Here is a 14,436-nt window from a genome sequence, read left to right as displayed (position 1 = left end):
TTACTGTACCTCTGTCAAGCAGCGACACAGAAGAGATCCCAGGGGTAAACTTACGATCTCCCATCCATTCGTCAAGATTTCTCTTGAAGAGGGTCAGTGAGGGGCTCTGCCTGACATGGATTGGGATTTTGTTCCAGAGTGAGGGGAGGCTCTGAGATATGAATCTGTCCCTCCAGCATGTCCTATTTATTTCTGTGCTGAGGTTCAGGTCCCTGGAGCGTGTAGCTCTAAGGGATTTAGATTTCTTGAGGTGAAGCATGTCCATTAATTCTGGGTTGGACATGGCTTTATACATCAAACACAGATCGCCTCTGAGTAGGCAGTACGCAACTGAGTAGAGCTGGAGTTTCTTTAGCCGAACTGCATAGGGCATCTGTTTGAGCCCCTTGATCCGCTTGGTGAGATACTTTTGGGGTCTTTCCAGTTGCTGAAGGTGTCGGGTAAGGTACATCCCAAACAGGGCATTGTACTCAATTATGGGCCTGATAAGTGATGAGTAGAGGGGCACAATGACCTCTCTTGATCTAGATGTGAACCCTTTCATGATAAGGTGGGTCATATAGAAGGTCTTTCTAACCACTTCGGCAACGTGATTGTCAAAGGAGAGATTGCTATCTACTTGGGTCCCCAAGTCCCTAATTACTTCTTCAGTACTTAATGGATTACCACCTATGTGGTAATTTGTGGGCACTTTGTTTTTTCCAAAGGGGATGACTATGCACTTTTTGGCATTTAGCTTTTGACCATGGCTCTGGCACCAGTTAGCCGTCTCTGTGAGAACCTTTTGGAGGATGCTTGTGTCAGTCGGAGAGTCGATTATAGCACCCAGTTTGCAGTCATCTGCGAACTTGGTCAGCCATAGTCCACCCGTGTTAGCCTGTACCTCGGAGAAATATATACTGAACAAGAGAGGTCCCAGGACTGAGCCTTGTGGGACACCACTTGTAACTGGATTAGAGTCTGACATGGCACCTGCTATTCTGACCATGTGGGTTCTATCCCTGAGCCAGTTTGCAACCCATCTTGTGACACAGGGGTTGATATTTAAGCTGGTGAGCTTATTTATGATGCCTGAGTGGGGCATTGTGTCAAAGGCCTTTGCGAGGTCCAGGTAGGCTGTGTGGACTACCTTCCCTTCATCTATGGCTTTGGTAACTGTTTCAAAGAAGTCGAACAGGTTCAAGAGGCAAGATCTGCCCTTAACGAAGCCGAATTTGGTAGGATCTAGTGTCTGGAGGTTCCCAATGTCTTTGTTTATGATTTCCATGATGATATGTTCCATAGCTTTGCAGACCCGGCTAGTCAGGCTTATAGGGCGATAGTTTCCGGGGTCTGTTGTGGCACCACCTTTGTGGAGTGGGATCACTGTTGCTGTACGCCATTCCTTGGGAACATATCCTGTAGTAAGGCTGAGATTGAACAGTGACTTTATATGAGGGTTTAGTTCTTCTTGGAGCTCGTGTAAGACGCAGCCCAGGACACCGTCTGGTGCCATTGATGTTGTGTTTTTGGCTTTGGAGAGGGCAGCTCTCATCTGTGCATCTGTAATCTCAAGAAGGCTACACTCTGTTGGGATAGACATTTGCTCTTTTGGGGGGGGAAGGGGAGGAGAAGTTTGCACTGAACCTTTCTGCCAGGATGTTGGCAATGTCTGTGGGTTCAGTGAATTTTTTGTCATTTTGCACTAACTCAGAGCATATCTGGGAGTTGCCTTCCAGGTTTCTGACATAACTAAAGAAGGTCTTGTGATTATCTTTAGTGTCTTGTGCAATTTTTCTTTCAAAGCTGGCCTTAGAAGATTTTATGAGGGATTGTAGTTTCTTGCTAGTACTGATCAGCGACGCCTTCCCTTTTTGGGATTTTGCTCTGTCATGTAGTAGCTTTCTCCTTCTGTTGTATAGCTTATTTATGACCAGGGTCCACCAGACAGGTCTCCTGCCTTTGGAGGAGTGAGTCTTGGTTTTATTTGGGATAGCATACTCCATGCATTCCTGTAGGTGTCCATAGAATGCTTTTGTAAAGGATTCTGCATTTTGGGCCGTATTGTCCACTGCCCCGGGGGCTTTGAAGGATTCCACCTCAGTTTTGAGAAGTGTGAAGTTTGCTTTTGAGAAGTTCTTCACCGTGGTTTCCTTGGCTGGGGGTGGGGACGGAATATGGATGTCCAGTGAGATTTGTTTATGGTCTGATCTTACCAATGAGGGGTATACCTCTGGTGTGGAACATAGAGACCCCATGTTGGTGATTACCAGATCCAGTATGTTTTCCCCTCTTGTGGGAGTGGTGACCAGTTGTTCCATAGCATTTGAGTTTATAAATTCTAGGAACCGTTGAGCTAGGGTGTTTGGGCTTGAGTAGTTTTCCCAATCGATGTTTGGGTAGTTGAAGTCACCCAATATAATAGTGTTTGGAGAGACCTTCATATTCTCCAGTGTTCTCAGGAAAGCTGAGTGAGGTTCCTGTGCTTGGGAGGGTGGTCTGTAGCAGGCTACAAACTGAAAGGCAGTTTTGCCCACTATTAGTTGCACATGGATGGTCTCCGAAGCTTCGTGCAGTGCCACTAGCCTGGAGGTGTGGGTATCTTTGATAAATATGGATACTCCCCCCTCCTTTTGTAGTTCAGTCCGAGTTTTGGGGCCAGAAAGCATGGTATGAAGTATAGCCTGGTAGTGCTGGGGTGCTTTTGAGAGCCTTGAACCAGGTTTCTGTTACTGCACAGATATCGATATTCTCCATACTGAGGAGAGTCTCGAGTGCGTGCATCTTGAGGTTTAGACTTCTGGCGTTGAGCAGCATTACCCTTAGTTTTTTTTTTTCTTTGTGTTGTCTATGGGGTGGGTTTGTCTTTTGAGCCTTGCCTAAAAAAGGCACTATGGGGGAGGCAAGAGCCTTAGCCAGTATTCGAAAACCCAGGGGTGACAGGTGCAAGCCGTCCCTAGCGAAGCAACGTGGCTTATCTAGCATGTCATCCCAGGCTGACAGACACTGGATCTCCTTTGAATGACACCAATACTTTAGCCAATTGTTAAAATTGATCATTTTGTCTTTATACTGTGGCATCATTCTTGGTGAGGGTAAGATGCTACTCAAGGTCAGGGTCATACCGGCCTGGGCTACATGATCAAAGAGCTCCTGTACGTCTTTTTTCATGTAGACTCATGTCAGTTTTGTAACGGACACCGTCAATTATTAATAAACGTATTAGCTATTCCTTACTGGTACTCAAAGAAGCCGTCATAGTGGGTACAATATGGCCAAAACGTCTTTCACAAGCATGTCTGCTGCCAAATTTTGCCTAATGTCCCTTCCATTGCTATTTATTGTTCTCCCAATCACTTTTATGCAACAAGACCAAAATAAGACAGGAGACTGTAAATAAAAATTAAACTTGATGTTAAAAATCATAATGTTATTAACGATAACAAATGTACTTGGAACAGCAGTGCCAACATACACCACTGGAGCTCGGCTAGAGCTAAGCCCAATGTTTAAGGCTTAGTTTTATACACAGCAAAGTTAACATGAGAATCTTACAAAATTACGTTACAAAAATTCAAACTGCATAGTTTCATTAAAACTGTCAGCAAACAGTACATACAGCAGACGTGTGGTCTGGTAGCACAGAAACCAAATACAAATGGAGTTTATGCAAACTAATCAGCCCTGTTGTGGGAAACTACTGCCGCAAGTGTTGCAGCTCTCATCTTCAATGTAATTTCCATATTTACTGCAGCATTTGACACTCATGGCCAATATAAACAATGGCGGAAGTAGTGCTGGAAACCACCTGCACATAAAAAAATAGTATATGCAGAGTATTTATTAGCTCTACAGCAACATTGCTCAAGAGTAACAGGACAGCCACGCTGACACGTGCGTTTTGTTTGCTCCCGGACTTCCATATTAATTAAGTTTACGCAACTTGACCTGGAATATAACAGTAGGAGCAATAAACTGCAAACCATTTCGTTTGAAAAACGGAGTAAGCCTGGTGGTTCCATGGTAACATCATAAGTCCTTTCACTTGCCATCAAGTCTTTGAATGTAGTAAAACCTTTGCATATCTTATTTCTGTCCGACCCATTAATTTTAACCGAGCCGTTTAGACCACCTTTATTAATGAGTTTAAGAAACGTTAATTTCTCAACAGGCAGATCACACGTGGTTCAGTTCCGGTTAGGGATCGTGTGCTAGAAGGGGGGAGACCATTCGCGGTGCTTTTTTATTACTTAATTGCAGTGGCGATTTACGTTTCTACAAGGTCAGCGCAAGTATTCTATAAGACAGCACTAGCTGTCACGCAGTTTGTGCTTGGTACGATTTTCTTCTTTCGCCACGCAAACATCTTCTTTAGCTCATTTCTGAAATTGTCATGCAACCAGGCATACAGAAACGAATTTGTGCAAGCAGACATCATAGCGAACCAATGGCAAAGGAGCTGAATGAGATTAAACCACTGCTTGTCAATTAGCTTGATGTCAATGTCTTTCATCAGGTTGAAAATGTGAAGAGGCAGCCAGCAGATACCAAAGGCAGCTACCACTAAAACCATCAACCTAAAGGTTTTCCTCCGTCTTGCCCTATCCCACTCAGCTTGAGTCTGAGTTATATTACCTGGAACCACACGGTTTTTCAGTTTAACAGAGATCCTTAAATAGGACAAGGAGATAACAGACAGTGGCAGCACGTATGTTATTATAAGGGTACTGTAAGCATAGGTCAGTCGTTCCGTCTTCATGTTGACCCAAAATTCTTCACAGATTAAGAAATCCAAACCTGGAAACTCAACGTGGTAAGTGTGGACCAGAGCTGGAGCAGCCAAGACGCATGAAGCTAGCCAAATCACAGCCAGTATATAGGCACAAGTGGGGACTGTCAGCCTCCTTCTTAATGGGTACACAGTAGTATAATAACGATCAACAGCTATAACTGTTAGAGTAAATACAGATACTGACACTGTTACTGGTTGCATTAGGAACACAAAGTAGCACATGAAGCGTCCGTATATCCAGCCTCTTGGTTCGAAAGCATAAGCTAATGTCAGAGGCACGCAAGTTGCACACATAAGCATATCTGAAAAAGCTAGGTTGCCAATAAGAAAGTTTGTCACATTGTGCATTTTGCGGGTTCTGCAAATGACATATATTAAGAGGTAGTTCCCGAAGATGCCAATGAAAACCACCAAGGAGTAGCATGGGATAATTAAGGGCTTAAATGACTGCAAAAGTTGAAGTCCAGAGAATTGACTGGATACATTGTTAAGGATTACTGACATGATGTTTTGGGTTGTGAGATTCTCGCCGTTCATCTTCGTTATTTGGGCGTGTTAGAATAGAACCTAAGCATTTCAAAACTCCACTTTTGGTTTACATTCCATTTTACTCCTGTTTGACCTGCTGTAAAAATAAATTAAACAAATATGAGAATAGGATCTTCACAAATACTAACATTCCAGTGACATTAACTAAATAACTAGTTATTTAAGGTAGAGCTGGAGGAATACAATCACATTACCTGGCCTCTTAGGTGTTAATTGACAAAGAATTTAAATGCAATGTTTTAGGTTTATTCCAAACTGTATCTAATGAAGTGACTGCATGCTAACACGATACACCGACTACTCGAGTCCCAAAACTAAACTGTGGACAGACTTCCAAGTGTCTCTTACTACTGCACTTACAAGTGGAATCTGCAGCGCCGCGTCTTCAATGTGATATAAGGAACTATAGGTCTTGCAATAATGATGTTATTTAAAATATGCATTATCTCAGTTTAGATCATAATATGAATGTCAGCCTGTAATAATTTCACCCTTATTCAGCGTATGATAAACTACACAGATTTAACATAAACAGATGGGAAGTCATAGCCCCTCAAATAATCAGAAGCAAGCAGTAGGAAAGAAAATAAAAACATCTAATTGTCAATAAAATAATAATAATGAGAGATAACAACAACAAACAGTAGGAAAAAAAATATAAAATATCTAATTGTCAATATACGCCCCCTCAAATAATGAGAGGTAAGCAGTAGGAAAGAAAATATAACACATCGAATTTTCAATATATAGCACATCCTTCTCAAGGATATCAACACGCTGTAAGCATATTTACGAACAGAACGCTGTAATCTATACTGTACCTTCTCCAAAGTACTTTATTTTAGTACTTATACGTGACTTCTAATCCTACAGCAAACGTCTTCGAAAGTCTTTTGATCTTGGACCCATAAAAGTTGTTGCAGGTAAAGTAAGTTGGCAACTCCGGTGAGACTTTTGGTCTGGATAACTCCAGGCAATTAGGGAGAAAGTAAATGGACTTCAGCTTTATGATCGTGTAGTACATCACAACAGAAACCCGGGCATCAAACTCTGCCATACTGTGTATCAACCAGTACTTCAGCATGCTTGAAATACTCTCCACAGGCATCCACGGTGATCGCGTCATTGCCGTAAATTTAAATATGGCTTTGTACGTTGCACATTTACTTGACAAACTTATTTACCCGATAGCCTCGCCAGCTTCTATGCTAAGGAAGAACAAAACAAACAAACAAACAAAAAAAAAAACAGTAAACTCTGAGCTATGCAAGTAAACTCCTCCATGTATCGAACTGGTGGTTTCTCACCTCTTTGTCTTTTTAACAGTCCGGGGTTCCCATTCTATTTTTCCAAGAAGCCATGTGAAATTCTTCAGCATGGTAAATGAGTATTTGAAAATCTTATATCAGTATGAATAGCCATAGGAAGTTTAACGTTTAGATCTCAACAGCAAATCAATCAAGTGTGTGTGTGTGTGTGTGTGTGTGTGTGTGTACTGCGGCTTGCAGATCAGCGGTCGTTCTGATTATCTCAAGCAAACTACAACTTAAAATGTAAAACGATAACACGATTCGAAATTAATTTTTAGTAGTTTTGCTTTGCTGTTTCCTATCAATGTGAAGAAATGATGTTGGCAGCACAAACACATCATCCGCTTTATGTTACAAACTTAAATCTAAGCAAGAGTTACTGCATTCTCCAGCTGGATATGTTTTTTTATTAATTTATTATCTATTCTCAAACTCACAAAAGCTTTTTTTAATTTCCGTCTTCAACAGCAATCCACCAGAGGGCAAGCGTACGAGTGTATTTAAAGACAACAAGAAAAGAACATGCGATTATCCAACTATTTCACCGTGTTACGATCATGAGATGTGGTATACATAAACTTCATTGTCTCGATAAAAATGTTTTTTTTTTGTCGTTTAGAAACCAAGATACGCATAATATGTGTTATTCGAACACCTGCAAAATGAATTTATCTCATCTCTCATAATGTACATAAACAAGCTCCTAGAATGTTTGTCCAATAAGCCCAGTTATGTTTATTTGTTAACAAAGGGCTGTTACCTTGCTTACAGCTCAAACTGAACTAATAATGAACGTTATATATCCCAAATTACACAGCTATAAACTACTCTATAATATTGTCCACAAAGATTGTATTACTTTGAACACACACAACTATGACCAGAACCCACTACAGGAATTAAGTTTTATGTCTTGCCTCAAACTTGACAGTAAGGTCTTCACACCCAGGGCTCACCTTGATAGAGCAAGTTCATAGGTAGGTACTAAGCTATTGGCCCTAGAGCCTATATAAGCCTAGCCAAACGGTACTCTGGCTTTTGCCACCCAAGAAAATTATTTTCCTGTGCCCCTGTCAAAGAGAACCACAGAAGTGATCCCCAGGGGTGAATTTCCTATCTCCCATCCAATCATCAAGATTTTTCTTGAAAAGTGCTAATGAGGGGACAGCTCTTGGTGGAATCTGGACTTTGTGAGGCTATCCTTTAGCATGTTTTAACAAACTGGTGCTATGAGCTATGCCCAGTGCTGCAGACATTCTTCTGTCTAGAGCCCAGGCATATTCAACACTAGCCAACAATCAGACCATTGTTATCTACCATACCTTGCTCTAAACCTCAGACATTTCTCACAAATAAGAAGTAATATCAGTTTTGTTTTCTTGTAAATACTGTGTATGCTCAGAAAGTAGTATGATGAGTCACCTCATCTGCTGCTGTAGCTTTCAAAGTAAGTGGCTTTTCTACTTAAATACAATAGACAAATAAGAGTGGACAATATTTGATACTTTAAGACCAGCTTCTTGGAGGTAAAGCAGATCTTTGACTCTACCAGCAAATTAATCAGTCTCTTCTGTTACGAACAAGGGATTGTGACCGATGAATCAGAAAAGAAACTTTTTGTCCACTTGTTTATTTTCTGCACTGTTAACTGTGCCAACATATCTGCTTGAAAACTATAAAACTATTAAATGTATCTGTTTTATAACAATCCCTGTCCGCTTATTTTTATTGTATTTGATAAAAAATAATGCTGTGATACAAGCAGAGTGGAAAGTAAGATAATACCCTGCAGAGTGGGTATTATTAAAGCACTATTCCATTTCAGGCAATTGGGTTTTGGTGGGAGTCACCCCTGACTATAAACTGTTCTGGTCAGCAGGGGATGAGAGCATGTCAAGCAATCGTAAACATGGGTATATTGCCATAGGGAAAATAGCAGGCATGGGATTGGGGGGGGGGTTAGGGTCAGGATGTTGGTTAGGATAAGGAAGAGGGGAGTGTAAAGGTGGAATGGTAGGTACAGGAAGAATATAAAAAGCCGCAGGTAGACAGGCAAGATCTCTTCAATGGCAGAGCAGAGCAGACAAGGCACAGAGGGAAGGATAGAAGAAGTAGAGGTTCGCAGGAATGAACAGGAGAAGCAATGGGGAAGTAAGCAACAAAGAGACATTGATCAACAAGAATCACTGAATTCAATGGGGAAGTAAGCAACAAAGAAACATTGATCAACAAGAATCACTGAATTCAATGGGGAAGTAAGCAACAAAGAAACATTGATCAACAAGAATCACTGAATTCAATGGGGAAGTAAGCAACAAAGAAACATTGATCAACAAGAATCACTGAATTCAATGGGGAAGTAAGCAACAAAGAAACATTGATCAACAAGAATCACTGAATTCCTGAAAAGTGTTCAGCAGCATTTGGAAATAATGGGACTTACTAAGACTACAAAGTCAACGCTTATTACAAGGTAAATGATGTTAGGTTCATTTCTTATACACACACATTTTGTAAAATAAATATTTTTTTTCAAAATTATCTGTACTTACTTGATGCTTTGGTGCAAAGTAAAGCATGTTTTGTTGATTATTAGAGTGTGTGTTTGTGTGTGTAAGTACATATTGCCACAGAGGCAATAGCATTCCCTGTTAGCATCTTAATTAATAGATCCATAGCTGAATCACATGGCCCTAACCTATGGAAGATATTACACATTATCCCTTTACATAAGAGAGGCAACTCCACTGATATCACTAACTTTCATCCTATTGCAATCTTGTCCCCCCTTTCTAAAATTCTAGAAAACTGTATGCACCTACAACTTCTCCACCATGTTCATACAACAGCCTACTTTCCCACACTCAGCATGGCTTTAGACCTGCACACAGTACCTCAACAGCCTTATTATCTTTCATGAACGCTGCCAACAAAGCCGTGACACTGGCAAATTAGTATCTGCAGTATTTCAAGATTATTTCTAACTCATCACTGTAAAGCCCTACATTCCCTAAGACGGCTTGATCTCACCTCCACCTCCAATATGTACAACTTACTATGGTATAAAAAATCATCCACAACCCACTAGCTTGTCCTGCTCTTAACCCATTAATCAACTTTTATATCCCAAAGAAAAATCTCAGATCTGAAGGCAAACATCTCCTCACAACTTATAAACTTAACAAAACACCAGGCCTAAGCCTTTAATCCTGCTGTGTGGCAATGGAACTCCCTTTAACTATCAAAACTGCTACTAACCTACACGCATTCAAAACCCCTATAAAAGAATACTTCAGAAAAGCTTGGATTTGCTCCTCTATGAACCCAGCCTGAGGTACTTTTATACGTTTTTTCTACCTCTACTATCTCTATCCCCACTGCTAACTTGAACTACCCCCCCTTCCTTTACACATACTCCCCTGAGGTAACACTCATACCTTTTCCACATCTATTCCTACTATCCCCTCTATTACACCCTACCCTTCTCTACTTGTACTGTCCTATGCCTTCACCAGTATAATCTATTACCATATTTCATGACTTCCAGAATATTAATAATTATTATGATAATTATCTGTTATGTAAATGATGCATGTTTCTATTATCAGTCTTTTCATATAAATTACGCTCGAACACTATAAATTTATTATGTATGTTGAGTTTTTATTCTGACAAATCAATGTATAGTTTTTCAAATTTTGTGCTTGAATGTTGTGACCTTATTATATCTGTTCTCATTCTGACAAACTAATGTGTTGTTTTCATTTGTGGTTGAATGAGTCTACTTCACAATGTCGACCATTCAGAATGCCGACTTTCATATGGCCGATACCATAGGATCGACATTCCGAAAGACCAGCATTCTGAAATAGCACCACTTACCTACCTGTAAACGCAGCAAAACTGTGTTATTCAGGGGGGCAAGCCCCCCTGCACCCCCACACCCCCTGCTACTTAAATGTTCTCACTCCGAGATTGCACTACAGTGCAGGAAAGGGGAATCTCCCAGTCACGCACTGTAGCGGGATCTTCGCTATCATTTGTTGGCCTTTCAAACGTTCGCTCATATGGTGTCAGCATATGAGTTTCGAACATTTGAAAGTTCGAACAAATGAAGGTATCCCATATATATATATATATATATATATATATATATATATATATATATATATATATATATATATATATATATATATATATATATGTACATAAACATATATATATATATATATATATATATATATATGTGGGTTCACTATAGAATCTCGAAATACTGAAATCCTGAATTTCAGTATTTCGAAATTCTATAGCTGAAAGCTATAAATCCCGAAACCTCAGAACCGCGAAATTTAAAATCGCGAACCTACATTACAAATACACCACACACATACACATACACACAATGTCTCCCCACAATCAAACATACAATCCTACACTACAGACAAGCAGGGGAGCAAGCATCCCTGCACCCCCCATGTGGGGGGCTGTGCCCCCACCCTACTTATATATATATATATATATATATATATATATATATATATATATATATATATATATATATATATATATATATATACTAACTCCGAGATTGCACAGTCACATACACAAAGGTAACTCACACCCAAACATTTCATAGCCCCTTGCACACACACATCACAGCCACAACACACACTAACATACACTAAAGCCCCTAACCAGCACACTTACATATACATACTGACCTGAACTTACACCTATACAGTCACACGCTGCAACACCAGAAGCACTATTTCAAATCTCCAAACTTCAGGATTTTGAATTTCGTGTTTCTGGGGTTTCGCGATTTAAAGCTTTCGGCTATAGAATTTCAAAATACTGAAATTCGGGATTTCAGTATTTAGAGATTCTATAGTGAACACACACACACACACACACATATATATATATATATATATATATATATATATATATATATATATATATATATATATATGTATTTATATACACCCGCGGTGGTGGTGCTGCGGTAGCGTTGTCGCCTCACAGTAAGATGCTGTCCGGTTCGACACTCAGCTAGAGCGTCTTCTGCGTGGAGATATGCGTGAATGGGTGTACCTTTGTTGAAGGTTGTGCGTCAGGGCTGGTAACTCGGCACGTAAAAATCAACTACCAATCATTAGTGAACTGGAGTTCTGCTGTGGCAACCCCTAACCGGGAAAAGCCGAAAGACGCAACAACAACAACATATACATATACATATAGGTTCATAGGTAGGTACTAGGCTATCTGCCCGAGGGCATTTATAAGCCTAGCCAGAGTGTGTCGGCTTTCGCCGCCCCATTGATTAATTAACTGATCCTCTGTCAATCAGAGCCAATGAAGTGATCCCAGGGGTGTATTTTCTGTTACCTATCCACTCATCAAGGTTTCTCTTGAAGAGTGTTGGTGAGGGGCTCTGCCTGATGTAATTTGGAATTTTGTTCCAAAACATGGGGAGTCTCTGTGACAGGAATCTATCCCTCCAGTATGTTCTATTTATTGTTGTGGCGAGGTTTAGCTCACTAGAGCGCGTGGCTTGCAGCGACTTGGATTTCTTTAGGTGGAGAATGTCCATCAATTCTGAGTTGGACATGGCTTTGTAAGTCAGGCAGAGCTCACCTCTGAGTAAGCGATATGCCACTGAGTACAGCCAGAGTTTTTTTCAGTTGGACTGCATAGGACATATGTTTGAGACCAGTAATCCTCTTGGTGAGGTACTTTTGTGGTCTTTTCAGCTGTTGGAAGTGTCTTGTGAGGTACATCCTAAATGGGGCATTGTACTCTATGATGGGTCTAATGAGTAACGAGTAGAGGGGCACTATAACTTCTTTATTTCTAGATGCAAACCCTTTAGCAATTAGATGGGCCACATAGAAGGATTTCCTAACTAATTTGGCAATATGATTGTCAAAGGAGAGATTACTATCTACCTGGGTCCCCAGATCTCTTATTACCTCTTCTGTATTAAGGGGGCTACCACCTATGTGGTAATTCGTGGGCGTTTTGTTTTTCCCAAATGGGATGACTATGCATTTTTTGGCATTTAGCTTGAGGCCATGACCTTGACACCAGCTGTCTGTCTCAGTAAGGCCCTTTTGGAGGATGTCTGTGTCAGCCGGAGAGTCAATTATGGCTCCCAGTTTGCAGTCATCGGTGAACTTAGTTAGCCATAGACCTCCTGTGTTTGCCTGTATGTCTGAGAGGTAGATGCCAAATAGTAGGGGTCCCAGGACCGAGCCTTGTGGGACACCACTTGTGACTGGTTTAGAGTCAGATCTGGAGCCCGCTATTCTTACCGTGTGAGTTTTGTTTGTAAGCCAGCTGGCAACCCATTTCGTGACATAGGGGTTTATGTTCAGGCTGGTGAGTTTTTCTGTAATACCCAAGTGGGGAATAGTGTCAAAATCCTTGGTGAGGTCAAGGTAGGCTGTGTGAACCACCTTTCCCTCGTCTATGGCCTTGGTGACTATCTCGAAGAAGTCAACCAGGTTTAGTAGGCATGATCTGCCCTTAACAAAGTTGAACTGGGTCGGGTCAAGTGTTTGGAGGTTCCTAATGTCTTTGTTAATGAGTTCCATGATGATGCGCTCCATAGCCTTGCAGACCAGGCTAGTCAGGCTTATGGGGCGATAGTTACCAGGGTCAGTTGTGGCCCCTCCTTTTTGGAGAGGAATAACCATTGCTGCGTGCCATTCTATGGGCACATAGCCTGTGGAGAGGCTGAGCGTGAACAGCATGTTTAGGTGGGGGGTTAGTTTGTTCTGTAGTTCGTGCAAGATGCAGCCTGGGACACCATCTGGTCCCATTGATGCTGTGTTTTTGGCTTTTGAAAGGGCTGTTTTTACCTGTGCGTCTGTGATATTTGGAACACTACACTTTTCCGGTATTGTTGTGGGCCCTTTTGGAGATGAGAGGGGGTGAAGTTTTCACTGAATCTATCTGCCAGGATGTTGGCAATATCAGTAGGTTCAGTATATTTTGTGCTATTTTGCACAAGTTCAGTGCATATCTCTGAGTTGCCACTTAGATTCTTAACATAGCTAAAGAAGACTTTGTGGTTATCTTTTGAATCCTTGGCTGTTTTTCTTTTGAAGTTAGTCTTGGATGATTTCATGAGGGACCTCAGTTTCTTACTGATACTGATCAGGGATGTCTTTCCTTCTTGGGATTTGCTTTTTTTCTGAACTAGTTTCCTCCTACTATTGTATAGCCTGTTTATTGCAGGGGTGCAACAAACTGGTTTCCTTCTCTTAAAGGAGTGAGTCTTGGTTTTGCTAGGGATTGCATGATCCATGCATCTTTATAGGGGCTTATAGAGTGCATTTGTAAAGGTTTCTGCATCTTGGGCAGTGTTATCCTTTAGCGTAGGGGCTGTGAAACTTACCACCTCTGTCTTAAGTAAGGTGAAGTTTGCTTTAGAAAAGTTTTTTACTGTTGTTTCCTTAGTTGGGGGTAGTGGTGGGGTGTGGACATCCAGAGTGATTAGTTTATGGTCTGATCTAACCAGTGACGGGTTGACCTCTGGTGTGGAACACCTGTCACCCATGTTGGTGATGACCAGGTCCAATATGTTTTCACATCTGGTAGGGGAATTTACAAGCTGATTCAGTGCGTTTGAGTTGATGAGTTCCAGGAAGCGCTGGGCCTGGGAATTTGTACTCGAGTAGTTTTCCCAGTTAATGGTAGGGTAATTGACATCACCCAATATCAGGGTGTTTGGTAGGACCTTCATGTTTTCCAGTGTCTCCAGAAAGGTGGAGTGGTGGTCCTGGGTCATGGAGGGTGATC

At 41.1% G+C, this 14,436-nt stretch overlaps 1 protein-coding gene across 1 annotated transcript; it reads right to left on the bottom strand.

The window, feature by feature from the left end:
* Positions 1-3,376: 3,376 nt before the first annotated feature.
* LOC122788922 (prolactin-releasing peptide receptor-like) lies at positions 3,377-7,031 on the bottom strand. The gene is made up of 2 exons (XM_044055951.1): positions 6,142-7,031; positions 3,377-5,396 (listed from the first exon to the last, which is right to left on the bottom strand). The coding sequence occupies exon 2, from the start codon at positions 5,306-5,308 to the stop codon at positions 4,277-4,279; it is 1,032 nt and encodes a 343-aa protein (XP_043911886.1). The 5' UTR covers positions 5,309-5,396; positions 6,142-7,031; the 3' UTR covers positions 3,377-4,276.
* Positions 7,032-14,436: the final 7,405 nt, after the last annotated feature.

This window comes from Protopterus annectens, chromosome 14.part0, assembly GCF_019279795.1.
Source record: "Protopterus annectens isolate FY-2018-M chromosome 14.part0, PAN1.0, whole genome shotgun sequence".
In the NCBI taxonomy this organism is placed as follows: Eukaryota; Metazoa; Chordata; order Ceratodontiformes; family Protopteridae; genus Protopterus; species Protopterus annectens.
The sequence above is the reverse complement of the archived record's forward strand: the minus strand, read 5'-3'. Positions and strand labels throughout refer to the sequence as shown.